The 17,172-nt window shown below is 37.6% G+C and overlaps 1 protein-coding gene and 1 long non-coding RNA gene across 2 annotated transcripts; both read left to right on the forward strand.

Annotated features, from left to right (window-relative positions):
* The first annotated feature begins 3,629 nt into the window (after positions 1-3,629).
* vma21 (vacuolar ATPase assembly factor VMA21) lies at positions 3,630-7,517 on the forward strand. The gene is made up of 3 exons (XM_023285734.3): positions 3,630-3,812; positions 4,041-4,150; positions 6,574-7,517. The coding sequence occupies exons 1-3, from the start codon at positions 3,751-3,753 to the stop codon at positions 6,711-6,713; spliced, it is 312 nt and encodes a 103-aa protein (XP_023141502.1). The 5' UTR covers positions 3,630-3,750; the 3' UTR covers positions 6,714-7,517.
* A 2,089-nt stretch (positions 7,518-9,606) lies between these two features.
* On the forward strand, positions 9,607-14,771 carry LOC129350356 (uncharacterized). The gene is made up of 2 exons (XR_008603719.1): positions 9,607-9,799; positions 13,322-14,771. It is a non-coding gene; the product is annotated as an uncharacterized LOC129350356 (long non-coding RNA).
* The last annotated feature ends 2,401 nt before the right edge of the window (positions 14,772-17,172 follow it).

The following is a 17,172-nucleotide window of genomic DNA, read 5'->3' on the forward strand; positions in this document are numbered from 1 at the left end:
ACGGGTTTTATTACAATGGGAACAAAGCATATGCTGTGTGAGTCCTTGTACAATGAACAGAATGTTTGTCATACATAATCAACCAAATATGCTCGGATAGGTTGAACTTAAGATATAATGGGGGTGAATAATGACCAAACAGCTGTATTTTAACATGTTATCTACAATGTGGAGAGCAAACAAACTCACTAACTGGGTCCACACCTCAGTTCCATCTCCTTTGCTGCTCATCAACATGCCAATTCCTCCTCCGTCCTTCACTTATAGGTCAACTCTTTCCTTGCACATCAGGGTCTGATGAATGAGGAGTGAAGTACTTGGCTTTACAGGTCTACATATAAAAACACATGATGGCAACCAGTAAACCTCTGCCTTCCCTGGAACCTCCCATCTGTCTTCAAAGTAGCACATCTAGCAAAACAAACAAGGCTGAAATTTTTTTTTAAAAAATTTGTTGCTTTATCCAGCAACAGATTTAAAAAATAATATGATTCACTGCAACTATCCTCTGTGTCTGTGAAGTCTCAGGCTTTTTCTTTTTCCGCAAAAACTACTTGAGAGTGAAATTGCAACAGAGAGCAAAATGATTATTTTGACCACACATCACTGGATTGTTCTTAGCAGTTCTGGCTGGTCCCTTCTGAGAGTCCTTTCAAATTAAATCTGGCTCGGAGAACCTGCTGAGCGTGGAGCACAGTGAGAAGGAAGCCAACTGGAGCAGAAAGTGCCACTCTAGGAGACTCAGCCAAGGAGACTTCCACCAGAAATGCAGCCAGTGCACCGACACTAAATGTATGGGTGAGGCACGAAATGGACTTAATGGCTCTCTGTTACACCGCAGTTAAAGAAGAAATATTCTACAGTGTTACATTATTCAGGAATGTGGTGTGCACGAACGGTCCGTGTGGACGAGCACCTGTAGCCACTGAAGAGGCTCATGTTTGTGCTCTTTTTTCCACCAAAGGCAGTTTATCTAATGAAGCCATAAATGACCTTTGAATAATAAAAGAAAAGACAGTATCATCAGCGTATTAGTGCACAATTGTGTTTTCCTGCAAGTTAAATTTTTAACAGCTAATTAAGACCAGAAAGGATTTAATAAGATAAGACAAGATAAGCCTTTAATAATCCCACAGTGGGGACATATGCAGTGTCACAACAGCAAAGTTAGAGCAAATACTTAAGGAATGTTGTACAAAAATAAAAATAACCCAAAATATACAGATTTTCATGAATAGAAATACTGAGAGAAACATTTTTATTAGAAGATATATATATATATATATATATATATATATATATATATATATATATATATATATATATATAATATGTATCTATATTGCACAGTTGATGTTAGAACTACGAGTGTACTGATATTACTACTGTATTTGGTTTCTGATCCAACTCAATAAATAAATAAATTGAAATAATTTTAGTTTTTATCATACTAGAAGAATTGGGGGACATAGTTTTTTGCATTAGTTCAAATTTCAACATCTGAGCCATAAATATGACTAGGATCCTTTTTTTTGAGCTATAACATTTGATAAAGTTCCTGCAACTTTAAAATTGAATTGAATTGAATTGCAAACCCAAACAAATACAAATGCCTCGATGACGTCAAAGACTGCATTTAATGAAGCCCATATTAAATGCATATGGTGTTATATTTTCAGCATACATTTTTTTTTAATCCTCATGTGACTGACTCGGTCATGATTCAGCCGTCTTGATGAATGCCTGCAAGTGTTTAACATGCTTCCCATCTCCTCCATCCATCCCCTGACGTGAGCAGAGGTCTGATCAGAATGAAAAGCTCTGTGGAGGGCCTCTAAAATGAATATTCTGCATTCATATTTAACCTTTATGTCTTGAATTAATTGATTCATATTATGTGTAGTCTAATTCATAATTGTTACATATATCCAGTGAAGGTGGAAATACAACAGAAATAAAAATCAATTAAAGTTGTGACGATGTTTTCATTGTATTGTAAGGAATCTTTCCACTGTCCACCTATTCTCCTCAAAAATATTTTAAAAGAAATACATTAATTTAAGGTAAAACAAACAGACACACAAGCAAAATGTAAAGTTGTGCATGACAACATAATGTAATTTAATATTTTGACATTTAAATCTGAATATTGTATTTGATCTTATAATGTATTTATTAAAATATTGTTATTTTTACAAATGTTCAGCAGCCAGAAAAACAAAAACAGACACGTCAAGTTTATTATTGTAACAACATGTTTTCTTCACATTACTGCAAGATATGTCAATGTTATTACAACATACAGCGTTCTTGCTATAAAAACTTCACTATTTATCTTGCTAAGTAAGACGTTTCATGGTAATAACTTAATAATAATTATGTGAATATTGTTATAACATGATACTCGTGTTAGAATATGAAATTTATTTTGGTTTCCATGTAAGGCATCAACATAAATTTAATGCTTCTAACTGATGTCATTTCAAAGTCATTTTAGTACAACAGAGCTACAAAACACCTTTTTTAAAAAAATTTAACCTTTTGTTAAGGCCCTGTGCCTCTGTCTGCCTCCTCCTGTCTGGTAATTTGTATTTCTGTGTGCTGTGCTGCTGTTGCCCTGCCTCCATGTCTGTCCCACCACACCACACCTGCGACATCTGGAGCTGAGGTTGGATTGGAGCAGGGGAGGGACTATCACTTCAGTCAAGGTTCCAGTTGCTGTTAAAAGGGCCAGTTGATGCCAGCATTCGGTGACAGCTCTTAGGGAAGGAAGCTGCCCGCTCTGATTCTGTGAACTCTTATATGAGGCTGGAAGCTAGTCAGGAATTGAATTGCTAAAAGTAAAACTAAAACCGAAACCTTTGTTGTCTGAAACCTTTGTTAGCTTTAGTTAGGGGTGCTGCTGCCTTTGTATTTCTATTTGGAGCTTTTATTTGTGTTTGATGTATTTTTTTTTTTATTTCTGGTGGAGTCTACTTCTTAGAGAAGGTCACTTTTTGTTATATTTGTTTCTTTAATTTCAGCATCATCCATTTGCTTTCAGATCCCTCACTTTTTGTGTTGAAATCTAAAACAGACTGAACTCTGGAAAATCACTGCTTGTTTACTCTTGCAATTGTTGTATCTTGGTTACCCTAGACGGCCAGGTTGTAACATCTTTATTTATACGGGTATTCTCATTGAGACGCAGGGTGTCATTCTCAAAAAAGGCCTGTCCACTTACTGTTGCAAGAGAGACAGTTTTTTACATACTTCAAGTATATTCGCTGAATTTTGCTGACAAAATTGAATGCTCTTTCATTGGATTTGTACTGAAGATTTTTTGATTTATTTAATTTTACATTATTTTAGTGAACTTTTGTCTCAAGCATGCTGCTCTCACTAATTATCAACAATGATTACAGGAAATCCTTTGGCTACAGAGCATTGAGAAATCAAAAAACTGATTTCAAAAACACATTACTTTAATGTTGATGATCGTCCAATACTTCAGGCTACTGACAATATGTCAGAACTCATCTAAAGATGTTTTATTTCTGCAGGATATGAGCCAGCTTTTTGTAAACTAGAGCGACAGCTGTCATAATTCTAGATCTCGCGAGACTCTCTGGCGTCTAATCCCGTCATGTGACGGTCTCGTGACTTTCCCGGAAGAGGAGATTTCAACAACAACATTCAGTGGATAAAGGCTTCTATAAGCTGCCTGTTCCTCCTATTTTAGTTGGTATCTTTCCTCCCATCGACCCAGTAATGGACGGACCTACTAGAACAGCCTCAGACGCCTCAGCCGGACCTCCGCCGTATTTCAGAGGGTGAGAAACGATGTTTTAATGTGCAGCTAGCATTAGCCGCCTAGCTTCTCTGTGACGCCATATGAAAACTCGCAGGATGCTGAACATGTGCCGAAGTGTGTGAAAGAGTTTTCTTTAATGTGGGCTCTCCTGGAAAACAGCATTAACCATTGCCAGGGGACATCCCCACATGAGTAGTCCGCATGTTAGTGTCGCTGTTTGGTTTCATGAACTTGTGCTTCTCTGCAGAAATGAAAGCTCCCTGGTTTCAGCCCTCAAGACGCTGCTGTTCTTCACCATCCTCATGGTCACGCTGCCCATTGGACTGTATTTTGCATCAAAGGCGTACATCTTTGAGGGTATGTTTTTCTTTTTTGTGTTTGCAGCCCTTCTGCATTTACTTCGTTTCACTAATTCAGATGAATGGCGGACACTGCACCTAGTTTAAAGTTTTAACTTAGTGCCAGACAAAACCTGTGCACAATATTCAGAACTGACCTAATCTTAGACAGCAGGGTTTCTGCGGGGCATTAAAATGCATTAATAGTCATTAAGTTGATTTTGCAAAAACTAAGGCCTTAAATGGCTTTAAAAATCATTAAATTTGACTCTAAGTGTCATTAAAAATTCTTCATGCAGTTTTCAAGAAAATATTTGACAATAATAATATATAATTATAGACTGCGATTGGTCAGATATGTGCATCTGCATAAACATGCCGAAGCATTGTGATAATTGCTGCGGCTGGTCGGGTACAATTGCCAAAAACTGCATGTTTTTAAAGTGGTCGGCAGACTGGATCAGGTGGACGAGAGCTGGGTAATGAGGAAATGCAAATTCCAGCAAAAATGGCAAGAAAATGTGGATTTCAGAGAATGACTACAGTCCGTTGGTGGTCAGGGGTGGTTTCCAGATTCAGAAATAGTGAAACTTAGGGACAGTTTTCATAAAAATCATATTTTACAAAAAAACCAAACCTGTGTAATTTGTTGAGTTCACGGTCATGGAATTAAATTTTTTACAGTCTAGCATTAAAATGGCATTAAAAAGCATAAAATCTGACTGGTTGATATCTGCAGAAACCCTGCACAGATACTGATATATAAATAGCAAAGTTTAAAAAAATATTGAAGACATACACTATATGTTTGTATTTGCAGCCTCCCAGTGTCACCACACAGTTTGCATAATGAAATCAGCTGCTGTTTTCTTTATAAAGTCCACACAACAGGCCTTAAACATTGATGGTGTTACTTGCCTATTATAGAAATTCTAAAATACATTAAAAAGGTTTTATAACAATTCAATATTTGCAATAAATTGTGTTTAATATGAAGTATTGGAAGAAAACTCTGGTCCAATAAATATCTCCTAAGATGTACTATGTATGTGTCAGGGATTTGATTTTGAGCCCTTTCATATATAACTCTATTTGGAAAGAATGAAGAATCACTCTAGAAAAGGTTAGGGTGATTTTGTATGAGAGTGTCGTGAAGAAAAATAAAAAAATAGCTGTTTAGAACCTTTCTGAAATGGTGTCAAAGTGGCAAAGACATCTAAAATAGTTATTATTTAGATCTGGCTTTGGACGTGTCTTTCAGACCTTTGTGGCGCTCATTTAAATGACTTTTCTGATGTGCAATGTTAAACCTGCATGTCAGTAAACTCTTGTCTTGTAAAAAAGGTTAAGAAAACACTCCAAAAAATCCTTAAACTTCAGTAAATGTTATTTCTGACAGACATCTCTTGTAGATTAGTCATGAAAATGAGAATTAGGCAAATTCTCTTTTTGCACCAAGCAGCAAAAACGTTGTAACACAATGTGTTTGAGTTGATTTACTTTACTTAATATTGCAGTCCCTGGGGCACAACTATTGCTCATGGACACACTGCAGTGTTGATGATACACTGTGTACTTTCTAATGTGTCCTTGGCTGGTTTGGGGTATCAGGATGGCCTAAAAGTGCTGACCGTAAACCAGGATGTCCACAGTTTAATTCCTCCTGTGTTCATGCCATTCCCATCTTTTTCTTGACTCATTTTCTGTGAGTTCCCCTTTATTTAGTTTCCTCAAGAAGCACAAAATGCTTAAAAAAAAAACAACTTTAAAATGATTTGGCCCAGTGCTTGTGCTAGTACCACCATGAAAAACGGACATCTGCTGATACTAGCTAGTTTATTGGTCAGGCTCCAAGAATAGTGCTAAGGCAAATCTAATGGTTTGCAGAACATCATGGAAAACAATTTATTTTTTACATGTAACTGTGTCTTCTGATGGCTCAACAGGCTCGTTAATTATTAACATTAGCTCCCAAATGGCAAGTGGGTGTCCTTATTTAGCAGATACTCAGTTGCGAAACTGTTCATAAAGGATCTAGGAGAGAAGGTCTATCTAAATCCAGTGAATTGGAGAGCTAAAAACTGTATATATAAGATTCATTGAACAATATTGCAAACAATGATCTAACACAAGCAGAAGTATTAAATAATAAATATTACTCTTTATTTTTCTAAAAGGCACTAAACAAGTTTTTATTCTGGAACAACCAATAGTTGAGTGTTTAGGGTGTATACAAGCGAGTGCAAATAGCAACAGCAGGAAGTTCCCAGTTCAAATCCTAGCTGGCTGGACTACTTGTCATACCGCACCATATTTTCCTCAATGAAAACTGCAGGCAACATAAATTTAGCTTCACATAAAAGATGACCTAACCTCTTGCACTCTTGACACTGTGATGCGGCTGCTTGTCGCCACCATTAACCCTCCGCCTCGTTTTCGCAGGTTCGATGAAGATGTCAAGCTCCGACAGCTACTTCTATGCAGCCATAGTTGCAGTGCTCACTGTGCATGTAGTGTTAGCTTTGTTTGTTTATGTGGCCTGGAATGAAGGCGCGCCTAAAGGCAAGGGCAAACATGATTAAGGCGTGTCCTTATCAGCTCATACGACTGACAGAGATGGACTGACGCAGGCAGCTCCTCCACCACCACCACGGGCTTCAACATTTAACACGGCATCATCTACAAACCCTGTCTGGTTTGCGCTCCGCCTTTAACCCAGGGTTAAAGCATGAAACGACTGTGTTTTCCCTGGCATGAGGGAGAGGAGGCTGTTGGGTGTGTTTTCTTACCAGCATCAGCAGGCCTGCTTTTTGACTCTTGTTCTCTGAAAATGTTACTTTTGTTGACAGAGGACAGCCCCTATTTTTGAGAGGCTTTGTCTTAAGCTGCCACTCGGCGAAGCGCTGCAAGTCCCATCAAAGTAGCATTCTGTCATGTTGTAAAGCATCTTTGGTTATGACTGATGCGTGTGTCCACACACAGTTTGTATAATGTACACTGTGCATGTCTGAAGGATTTTGATTCTAAAATACCTAATATCCACTCTACTGATCATTCTTCCTCATATTTCTGTCGTTATCTGCCTAAATTTAAAGATGAGTCTTCACGTCAGTATAAACTCCCACGCTATATTTTGGAACAAGATCTTCATGTCTTGTCCTCCGAGTTGTCTCATTTAAGTGTTCCTCCTTTGAGATTTAATGTGTTTGTGTGATGTAGTTCGGTGACATTGTGGAATTTTGAGTTAGGAAATTATTGCAACATCCAACTGTATTTAAATAAATGTTTTGTAGTGAAGATGTTTGGTGATATGAGAATGTAGATGTCAGTATGATGCAGGTTTGAGTGGTGAATTGCTTAAATAAACTTGAGAAATTGTAACTTTGCACAGGCTTTGATTATTTTGTTTAACCAAACATCACATCATATTTTTTTGTTGCACAATGTGTTACTATTGATTTCCTCTGTGAAGAATACTGTTTTGATGATTGTTCTAAAATCATAAATTGTCCTGTTTAGGTGTCCAACATGCTACATATGTTTAAAGCTGTCTACTGTGAATGTGTGAGGTTAAAATGGCTTATATGGTTTATTGGTAGTTTAAAATACATTATTATCTTTGCAAAGAGTCCAGGATTAAACCTTGGATGGACTTTCATCTGCGCCTGATGAACAAACTCACACAAGAGGCCATCATCACCAAACGTTGTACAAGCCACACTGAACTAAAATGTGTGCTGAGACTATGAGTGTAGTCTTTGTGTAGTATGGAAGCAAATCACTCATCAGATTCTGAATTTTAAAAGCTGCTGAATTTCTTACTTTGAATTTTTTTGCATCAAAATTACGTATGTGAATTTTATATGCCTGAATTTAGCTCATCAAAATTTTAAAAACCTGTTAAAAATTCAATGTCTTTAAAATTTGCCATCAAAAAAATTTGATGTCTTCAAAATTCACCATCAAAAAATTCAATGATCAAAATTCGCTATCAAAAAATTCAATGTTCAAAATTCCCCATCAAAAAATTCAATGTCAAAAAATTCACTGTCAAAAAATTTGCTGTTCACATCCGGGGGACTCGGGCATAAAAAATCGATCCTGGCCAAAATCGAACCAACGCCCAGCCAATCACGTGGCGCTCCTCCGGTCATGTGACGCAGACGGTTCACCTCACAATACCAGGGTCAACCACGGCTACCAGCATGAGCGACGGCGCTTCAGTGAGTGTATTAATCCTTTTTGTCCTGTATCTGGTTTGTTTTTGTGAGAGTCAGTAAGCTGTAATGCATGCCGTTAGCTGCGCTAGCACAGCGTTAGCCCGCTAATACAGCGCTAGCCACGCTAATACAGCGTTAGCCGCGCTAATACAGCGCTAGCCGCGCTAATACAACGCTAGCCGCGCTAGCACAGTAATAAGGTCATACAGACAGCACGTTCTGCAGCTGGGTAGTTGAGTAACAATTTTATAAACGCACAAATGGGTGGAAGTGTGATTTATGCGCCCGAAAATGCAGTTAAGTCACAGAGCAGTGTAAAGAAACTGGTCACCTAGCAAACTGAATTAGTCTAGGTAACACTTCGTTTATTATGTGCGTTTTCTGCTCAAGTTAATGTCCTGGTTTGATTCATTTCAAATTACTCCTGATCTTGAAAGGTTTTAAACTGTGCAGCCAAAGTAGTTACAACTGTGAGCGAATAGCTTGAAATGAACTGCCCTAGACTGCTCTGTTCATAGCCCACCATTCTTTCACAGCAGCTATATCAAGAGTTACTGTGCAATGATAGATAAATGCAGCCCATTTTTACAACTGTTTCCTGTTTAGTATGCGTACCCTAGATTGTTTTTGATCATTTGTTGTAGCCATTTATTTAATCAATTTTAATCCACTCCATAGCAACACCGTCTGAACTGACCAGTCTGGTGAAATTCTGGACTGGATGGGAGACTCTACCAAGAACTCTCTCTACAGAAGTAGTGAATGGCAGATACCTGACAGCCTCCACCTGCTATGAGCCTTACATTCCCAGGACATTACAAGGACTGCGCATCATTTAAGACTGACATCCTGGCCTGTATTTGCACTTGCCAGTCAAGATATGTTAGGTGTTGTTCTCTAGTTAGTTTTACTTGACTGACAAAACTAAGTGCACTTTTGGATTCCCTCCCCTACCTGTTCTCCCAACTCACCTGACAGGTTATCTGGCTCAAGTATGCGTGTTTCTGCCATACATTTAAAGTATCTGAAGTTAAGAATATTTCTGGTGAACAATACATGCAATCACGGCATTAAAGCAGGAGTAAAAAATGAACTGGACTGTACTGTATTTTGTCACTGGCGAATGGGATGAAAATCCGTTGCAATATTACAAAACAGCAGCCTATATATATATATATATATATATATATATATATATATGTATATATATATATATATATAGATATAGATATATAGATATATAGTTTCTTTTTTTTCTGCATGCTGTCTTTAAGGTCGTAATCGATGCGCGAGATGAGGTGTGCATTGAACCCAGAGAGGGCAAACAGGACCGGTGTGGTGGCAGAAGCTCCAAATGGATCTACATGCCAGGAGAACTGAGGACGCACCCCAAATGTCTCGTATAAGAAACCATGGCCCTCAGTCATCTGTAAGATCTCATCATTAAGGTCAGTCACAGCCTCATCATGCATCACTTGGCCTCCAATGATGAACTCAAGTCGACCTTCTTTCACCAGCTGTCGTACTTGCTTCTTATGGGAATCTGAGGCTACAGTATATATATATATATATATATATATATATATATATATATATATATATATATATATATATATATATACATACATACATACATACATACATACATACATACATATATATATATATATAGGCTGCCAAATACTGTCAGAGCAAAAAATATTTTTAAATTGCCCGTCACTGTCAACCTACTTCAACAGGCATTTTTTTGCACATTGAAATTTGAGGTTGTTTGAATGACACTATCTCAGAACAATGATGAAGAATCTATAATACTGAACAAGTAGATCAATAATCTCAGATTATGGGTGAGTTGAAATATGAAAAAAGGAAGTGGTCTATGAAAAGTCCAGTCTTTGAAACCTGACATGTTGTTTTGTGTAATTTCTTTGTAAATTAGCCCTGCATCCAGTCATTACCATGACATCGGCATAATGGAACCATGACCACATATATCCTTCTGAACATATTGGCATTTTTCCAATGGCAAATTTTCATGCTTTGACAGATACAGTGGTGGAAAAAAGTTTTCAGGCACCTTGAAAATTTTCCACAATCTCAAATATTATCGTGAAATATTTGTTGGAAAGTCTTTTGTGTTTCAGAAGGTGTGACTGCATTAGACAGACACAAATGATGCTTTTTTGGTTTATTGTTTACATGACTAACAAAACTAAATTCTACCAAAATGACCCAATACTCAAAATTTCTTATTTTCAAGGAACCAATCAATTTCAAGTTTTTAATGACTTTTTTAGGATTTGTTTCGTATTATGGCTGTGACTGAACTAATAGAAATTGCATTTGAAGACCTCAGAGGGATTCTTAATGCAATATTTCACAAACGTATGAGGTGTCCAAAAACTTTTTTCCACCGCTGTATTTAATAGGAATCGGATATGCTTATGTTAGCAAGACAAATAAGTAAAACTTTCAGGCTTTTATCTTGAATTATTCTTGAGATATTATATATATAACATATATAGCATCAAATTGCAATGTGAGAAAAAAAATACTGAAACTAGGTCTACGGTCCACTTAAAAAAATCTAAAAATATTTGACATACTCAGCTAATATTTCACAGATACCATTATCTATACATGGGACAGACATATTAAGTTCCAGTAAGTTACAAAGGTGCTCTGGGGATGTGACCATTCTTTGTCACCCAGCTGGTCCTCTCTCTGAGTGCACAGTTGCAATGTACTGATTCCTATTTTCTTTTTCTGAGCTGATGAGATGGTGTAGCTGTGTCAGTGCATTTAAAATAGCTGGGCAAACTTCTACTTGGTTGGATAAAGCATTTAAAAACACAAGTTCTTGTGTGCAAGTGAACTCTAAGAAGTCCAGATCCAGACGCATGCGTCCGAGAATATGCTCCAAACGAGAACAAAGTCTCACATAAAGATGATTTAACAATAGTTCCTAGAACAGAGAAAAACAAAGTTATATAATGCAAACCACCAATGGGATAAATGACTTAACCTGACTGAAAGACTAGACTGCCTCATTAGACATTTCTTTTAGAACAAATTAAGAGGAGGGTACACATACTAAACAGGAAACGGTTGAAAAATGGGCTGCATTTATCTATCATTGCACAATAACTCTTGATATAGCATTCTGTGAAAGAATGGTTGGCTATGAACAGAGCAGTCTAGGGCAGTTCATTTCAAGCTATTCGCTCACAGTTGTAACTACTTTGGCTGCACAGTTTAAAACCTTTCAAGATCAGGAGTAATTTGAAATGAATCAAACCAGGACATTAACTTGAGCAGAAAACGCACATAATAAACGAAGTGTTACCTAGACTAATTCAGTTTGCTAGGTGACCAGTTTCTTTACACTGCTCTGTAGGGTTGCCACCCGTCCCTTAAAATACGGAAACGTCCTTTATTTGACAATTAATTGTTGTGTCCCGTATTGAATCAATACGGGACGCAAGTTGTTCCGTATTTTCATAAATGTCCCGTACACGTCTGTCACACACTCATCAAAACTGCATAATGAATAAAATAAAACACAGGAAATATTAAGGGCAGCCAATTTCATCTTCGTAGGACCTTTGTAGCGAGGACCCGATGCCAGGTCCAGTGGACAGACTTCAGACGTCTCTGTGTGTCCGGTCCTGTCCGGTCCTGTCTCTGGTTGCCAGGTTACAGACGCTGCTGCACCCACACGTTTAAAAATGTCTACACCTGAAACTCCACCACGTCTAAAGAAGCAAAAACGTTTGCAAATGTACAGACTGGAGTGGGAAGAGTGGAACCACTGGCAATGGATACAAGGCAGACTGTGTTTTCTGTTGCTCATGGACTGGCTGAAGTAAGGCAGCATCAGGAGACAAACATGGAGGAAATATGAGAACAGAGAGAACCCAACCAGCAGGTCACAGTTTATCATCATCTAATCATCTCCTGAAGTCCATATGGTAAGTGGACATCATGATGAGATCAGCTAGATTTCCTACAGTATATGGCTGTGAATTTACCAGAGGATGCTTATAATAATGCTGATGTGGCCGTAGACTCTACACTATTTTAGTGACTCAGTAAATGCCTAAGTTGGTTATTATTTTTTAATGCTTTTCAGTTTTTAATAAACATTTACTTAATAGCCTATATGTAATCAAACATGGCCTTTGCCTAAAAAGAATAATATTTCATTGCACAAGTAAAGGTATAGTAATTTTTGAAACCGTTCAAATTATTATATGTTGCTAAAAAACACAAACAAAAAACACATCATAGTAATATGTCAATTAAAAAAACCTATAGTATAGCGTGTTGCCCAACAAACGTCATAGTATAGCCTTTGGTCCAGAAAATGTCCATAGTGTAGCATGTCGCTCTAAAATTGTCATAGTTTAGCATGTTGCTCTTAAAACGTCATAGTATAGCATGTCGTCCAACAAACGTCATGGTATAGAATGTCGTTCAAAAAACGTCATAGTGTAGCCTTTGGTCTAAAAACATCATAGTATAACATGTCGCCCAAAAAACGTCATATTATAGCCTTTGGTCTAAAAACATAGTATAGCATGTCGCTCTAAAAACGTCACAGAAAAGCCTTTAGTCCACAAAACGTTATGTCCCGGCTGTCTGAAGTTGGTGAGGAGCAACACAAAAACAGTACAAACGCTGGTTTCCAGAGGGTTTGACGAGTATTTATTTGAAAGTCTAAGTTTACACCAACACAACATGTGAGGGGGTTAAAAGCAAATGGGTGTTAGTAAAAGTAAAATAAATAAACAGAACTAAAAGTGAACTTCACATTGACATTGATGGGCATTCCAACCAGGAACAAAGTAAAAGATAATCAATACGAAAAAAAAAACTCTTCCTGTTCACCTCTTAAAACCCCAAAACACACCGCAGTAGCACCCTGAACTAAAACTACCAATGGGTTCCCTGTTTTCCTTTCTGAACAGTTCAAAGGTCCCTCTCTATCTCCCCACACATCCACCAACCACTGGAACACATCTCCAAAGTTCTGCTGGACCAGCTCAGCTTCCCCTCAGAAGAAGTGCTGCCACCTGCCAGATGAAGGAGCCTTTTGAGAGGCAGCTGGCATCGTGATTGGACTGTACTTTGGTCTGTTCCAATCCAGCTTCAGCTCCAGAGACGGCAGGCGGGACGAGTCAATGGAGGCCTGGTGGACGAAGGCATGCAGCTGAGTACAATCCAGAAAACAACAGAGGAGGAGGGCAGCAGCCCAGAGCCAGAACAACCAGAGTAGCATCGTATGTCTCTTAGAAAACATCATAGTATAGCCTTTGGTATGAAAAAACACCATCATATACATCATATATTGTACAAATAACAAGTCTAAGGAAAGAGACATACATTATAGAATTGTAATTGTGGGCTGACTGATTTACTGACTATCAGTATTTTATTTTTTTTTACTGATTTATGGTAATAAATACATTGAAAAATGGTGCTACTTTGGCTCTGAACCTCAATCTACCTGTGGTTGCTCTGTCTTCTGGAGTGATTTGATTGGTTATACATCACAAATAAAACTCCTTTAACTTAACATCTGTAAACAAAACAAAAACGTATCAACAAAGTTTAGAGTTTAGTTAGAGTTTGTGTTCTTCTAAGTAGATAGTAGTAAATATTTTCATTTACTGCAAATGAATATCTACTCCAAATGTTTCACTAATAATAATTATCAGCCTTAAAAACCCACAAAACACCCCTCTATACTCGACCACACTTAGTACAGTCCGGTTCCCCCTTCTATAAATCTGCTTGGAATCTTCCACTTCCTGTTTGTCAAAGTGGCCTTCTACCTGGACAGGTTTTGTTGGAGCTCATGCAGCAAACATTTTGGGTAACTGCACTTTAATATGGATGGATGACACTGAATTAGAGTCTGTTTTAATGAGACTAAGTTAAGATGTGTAGCTCTGTCATTAAATAGGAAATTATTTCTCAGAATTCACAGAGAAAAGTCTGAAATGTTTGCTAGGTTAGCATCCCACATGTTCTTTGGCTCAGCTAAAGCTAATTCTCTCCAACTTCTGGATCTCTTGAGTTGCTTGTTGTTAAAATATCTTGCTAGAGGTGCTGAAGCTCAGAAAGTCTGAGATGTTTGTTCAAAATAAGCTCATTCTCAAGTCTGATCTGAACTGTCCTATTGTTTGAACTTTCCCTAAACTTAGCAGTTAATGACAGAGCAGCACATCCAGACTCAGTCTCATTTATGTAGAGATTAAACTTCAGTGTCATTCATTGATGTTAAAGTGCAGTTTTTCAAATGTTTGTTGCACATGCTCCTGACCAAACCAGTCCAGGTGGAAGACGATGTGAAGAGAAAGCTCCAGAGGATGAATATCACACATTTATGTTGGAAATAAATGTCCTTTAATTAGACATTGTCATGCAAAAGTTGGATTTCCCTTTAATGATGTTCAAATCTTTGAGTGTTTTGTGGATGTTGGTTTCTACGGCTCACAAGCTGCAACAACTCACACATTATCAACTATCTTTCTGACTAAACTAAGATAAAAAGTGAAAAACTGCCTGATTCCTACATCATGAATGTAAATCTGTTTGGTTTTTATGACCGTAAACTGAATATATTTGGGCTTGACATTTTATAAACCAAAACAAGAAATTAATTACTGGAGAAAACAATCAACAGATTAATGGTCAAAGAAAATGTGTTTTCCAACATATATGGCTGAATTACTCCAACATTACAAGATACATACAATTTTAATTCAATTTTATATATATAACGCCAATTACAGGTCAAATTGTCTCAAGACACTTTATTTTTCCATTTTCTGTCATATTTAAAATATGACAAAGTAAGAAATTTAAACCTCTTGACTAATCCAATTTATTATTTGTTTTTTAAGAGACTAATCGACAACTAAAATAACTTTCTCCACTAAAACTAATAAACATGAGGTCAAATAGAAGGAACAGTTTTAAATACTGCAGTCCCACAATGACAAGAATAAAGTTTCTCAACAAAAACTAAATCTGCTGGTGGATTCCGTTAAAGTCCTAATAAATGATAAAGTGTGATACTAAAGGTTTGTGGTGCTAAAAATATCAAAGTAAAGATATGAAGTTGAACATCTGGATGGAGACTGATAAAAGTTGACCTCCCTTCATTTCTCTGGAGCGACTCCATAGATTTTATGGATGGTGGTTAAAGACCTGCTCTTCTAGTGGTCTTCCTTCTAGTCGCTGTAAAAAGTCAGTCCATCCTGGCTGACTTCAACACCTCTTCATGACAAGTTGTTCTGCCTCTGACCTGGTGGAAACTCCAGAAACTCAGGAAAACCTGTGGAGACTCGAAGAACTCATGGAGACTCGAAAAACTCGTCGGGCGGGGGAAGGTGTGGTGGGGGGAGGTGGGGGAGTAGAGGGGGGAGGCCGCCACCCACCTCCCCGCCTACTCTCCGCCCAGACTCCACCCAGACTCCGCCTCAGCTCCACCCATGTGGTCACTTCAGGAACTACGATGCCAAGGGGACGACGAAATTATTTCTTTTCATCTGATCTGTAGCTCAGTGAGTTAAGGATTTGCCTATGGAGCTGCAGGTCGCTGGTTCAAGACCAGACACTTCTTAAATTTTCTCAAAAGTGTGACAAAGACAAACAAAGAAAACTGCCACTGGCGGGTCTTGAACCTGCGACCTTCCAGTTGGTAGTCCTCTTCTTATCCTCCTGAGCTACTCGCTCAGATACTAATTCTTCTTTTTTTTGCGCATTTATCATCTATTTTTTGTCGTTTTCGAGATTTTTTTTTAACTCGAGTCTCGACTCGACCGTTTTTCTCAGGAGGTTGGACTTCAGCATTTGTGCTGGAGGGTTGAACCCTCAGTTCCAAGACTTTCCAAAGCCTCCAGACCTCCCGAGTCCTCAGGACCTGAGCTTTCAGACAGTCTGAGGGCTGAAATTTTCTCAGTCCCACAGTAGATCACTGTTAGATTTAACTTTCTGACAGTCCAAGGACTGATATCTTCTAAGTTCTTGAGTAGTTCTCTGTTAGTTTGAACCTTTCCACAGTCCGAGGACTGAAATCCTAAAAGTTCTTGAGTAGTTCTCTGTTAGTTTGAACCTTTAGACAGTATGAGGACTGAAGTTTTAAAAGTTTCTCAGTACTTCTGTTAGTTTGAACCTTTAGACAGTATGAGGACTGAAGTTTTAAAAGTTTCTCAGTACTTCTCTGTTAGTTTGAACTTTATGGTTAACAGAAGCCTTAAAACTTGTGACCATGAGTCTTGATTTCACATTTAGATCATCCATCTGAGTTCTTCTCAGACCTTCACCTGTGGGTTTTTTAGAAATACTCAACAAACTTTGATTCTCTTCACTGAACAGTAAAGTTTATGGAGATCAGAAGGTAACATTAGTTTGATCAGTGCCTTCAACTACTAGTAGACTTTATCTGGAAGCAGTTTTCTGAAATGAGTTCTTAGTAAATCTGTCCACAATCAAACCAAGAACATAGAAAGAGGAAACATTTGAAAAAACAACTTGATGTTTTCATTTCAGACTAGAAAACACTTTAAGGACTTTATCTGTTTTTGCTCTTTTTGATCGTTTTATTGTCTCTTCTGTTTAATTTGATCTTCTAAAGTTTAACTGGTGTCTTTTCAAATGTTTTGTCTTTAGTTTGATTCTTCTTAAATGTTTAGTTTTGCTCTTTTCTCACCTTTTATTCTTTTCTAATGTCTGATTTGATTTCCAAATGTTTTGTCTTTTTAATGATTGTTTTTTCAAATGTTTTATCGGCTTGTTTGAAAAATTTCCT

Source organism: Amphiprion ocellaris, chromosome 13, assembly GCF_022539595.1.
Source record: "Amphiprion ocellaris isolate individual 3 ecotype Okinawa chromosome 13, ASM2253959v1, whole genome shotgun sequence".
In the NCBI taxonomy this organism is placed as follows: Eukaryota; Metazoa; Chordata; class Actinopteri; family Pomacentridae; genus Amphiprion; species Amphiprion ocellaris.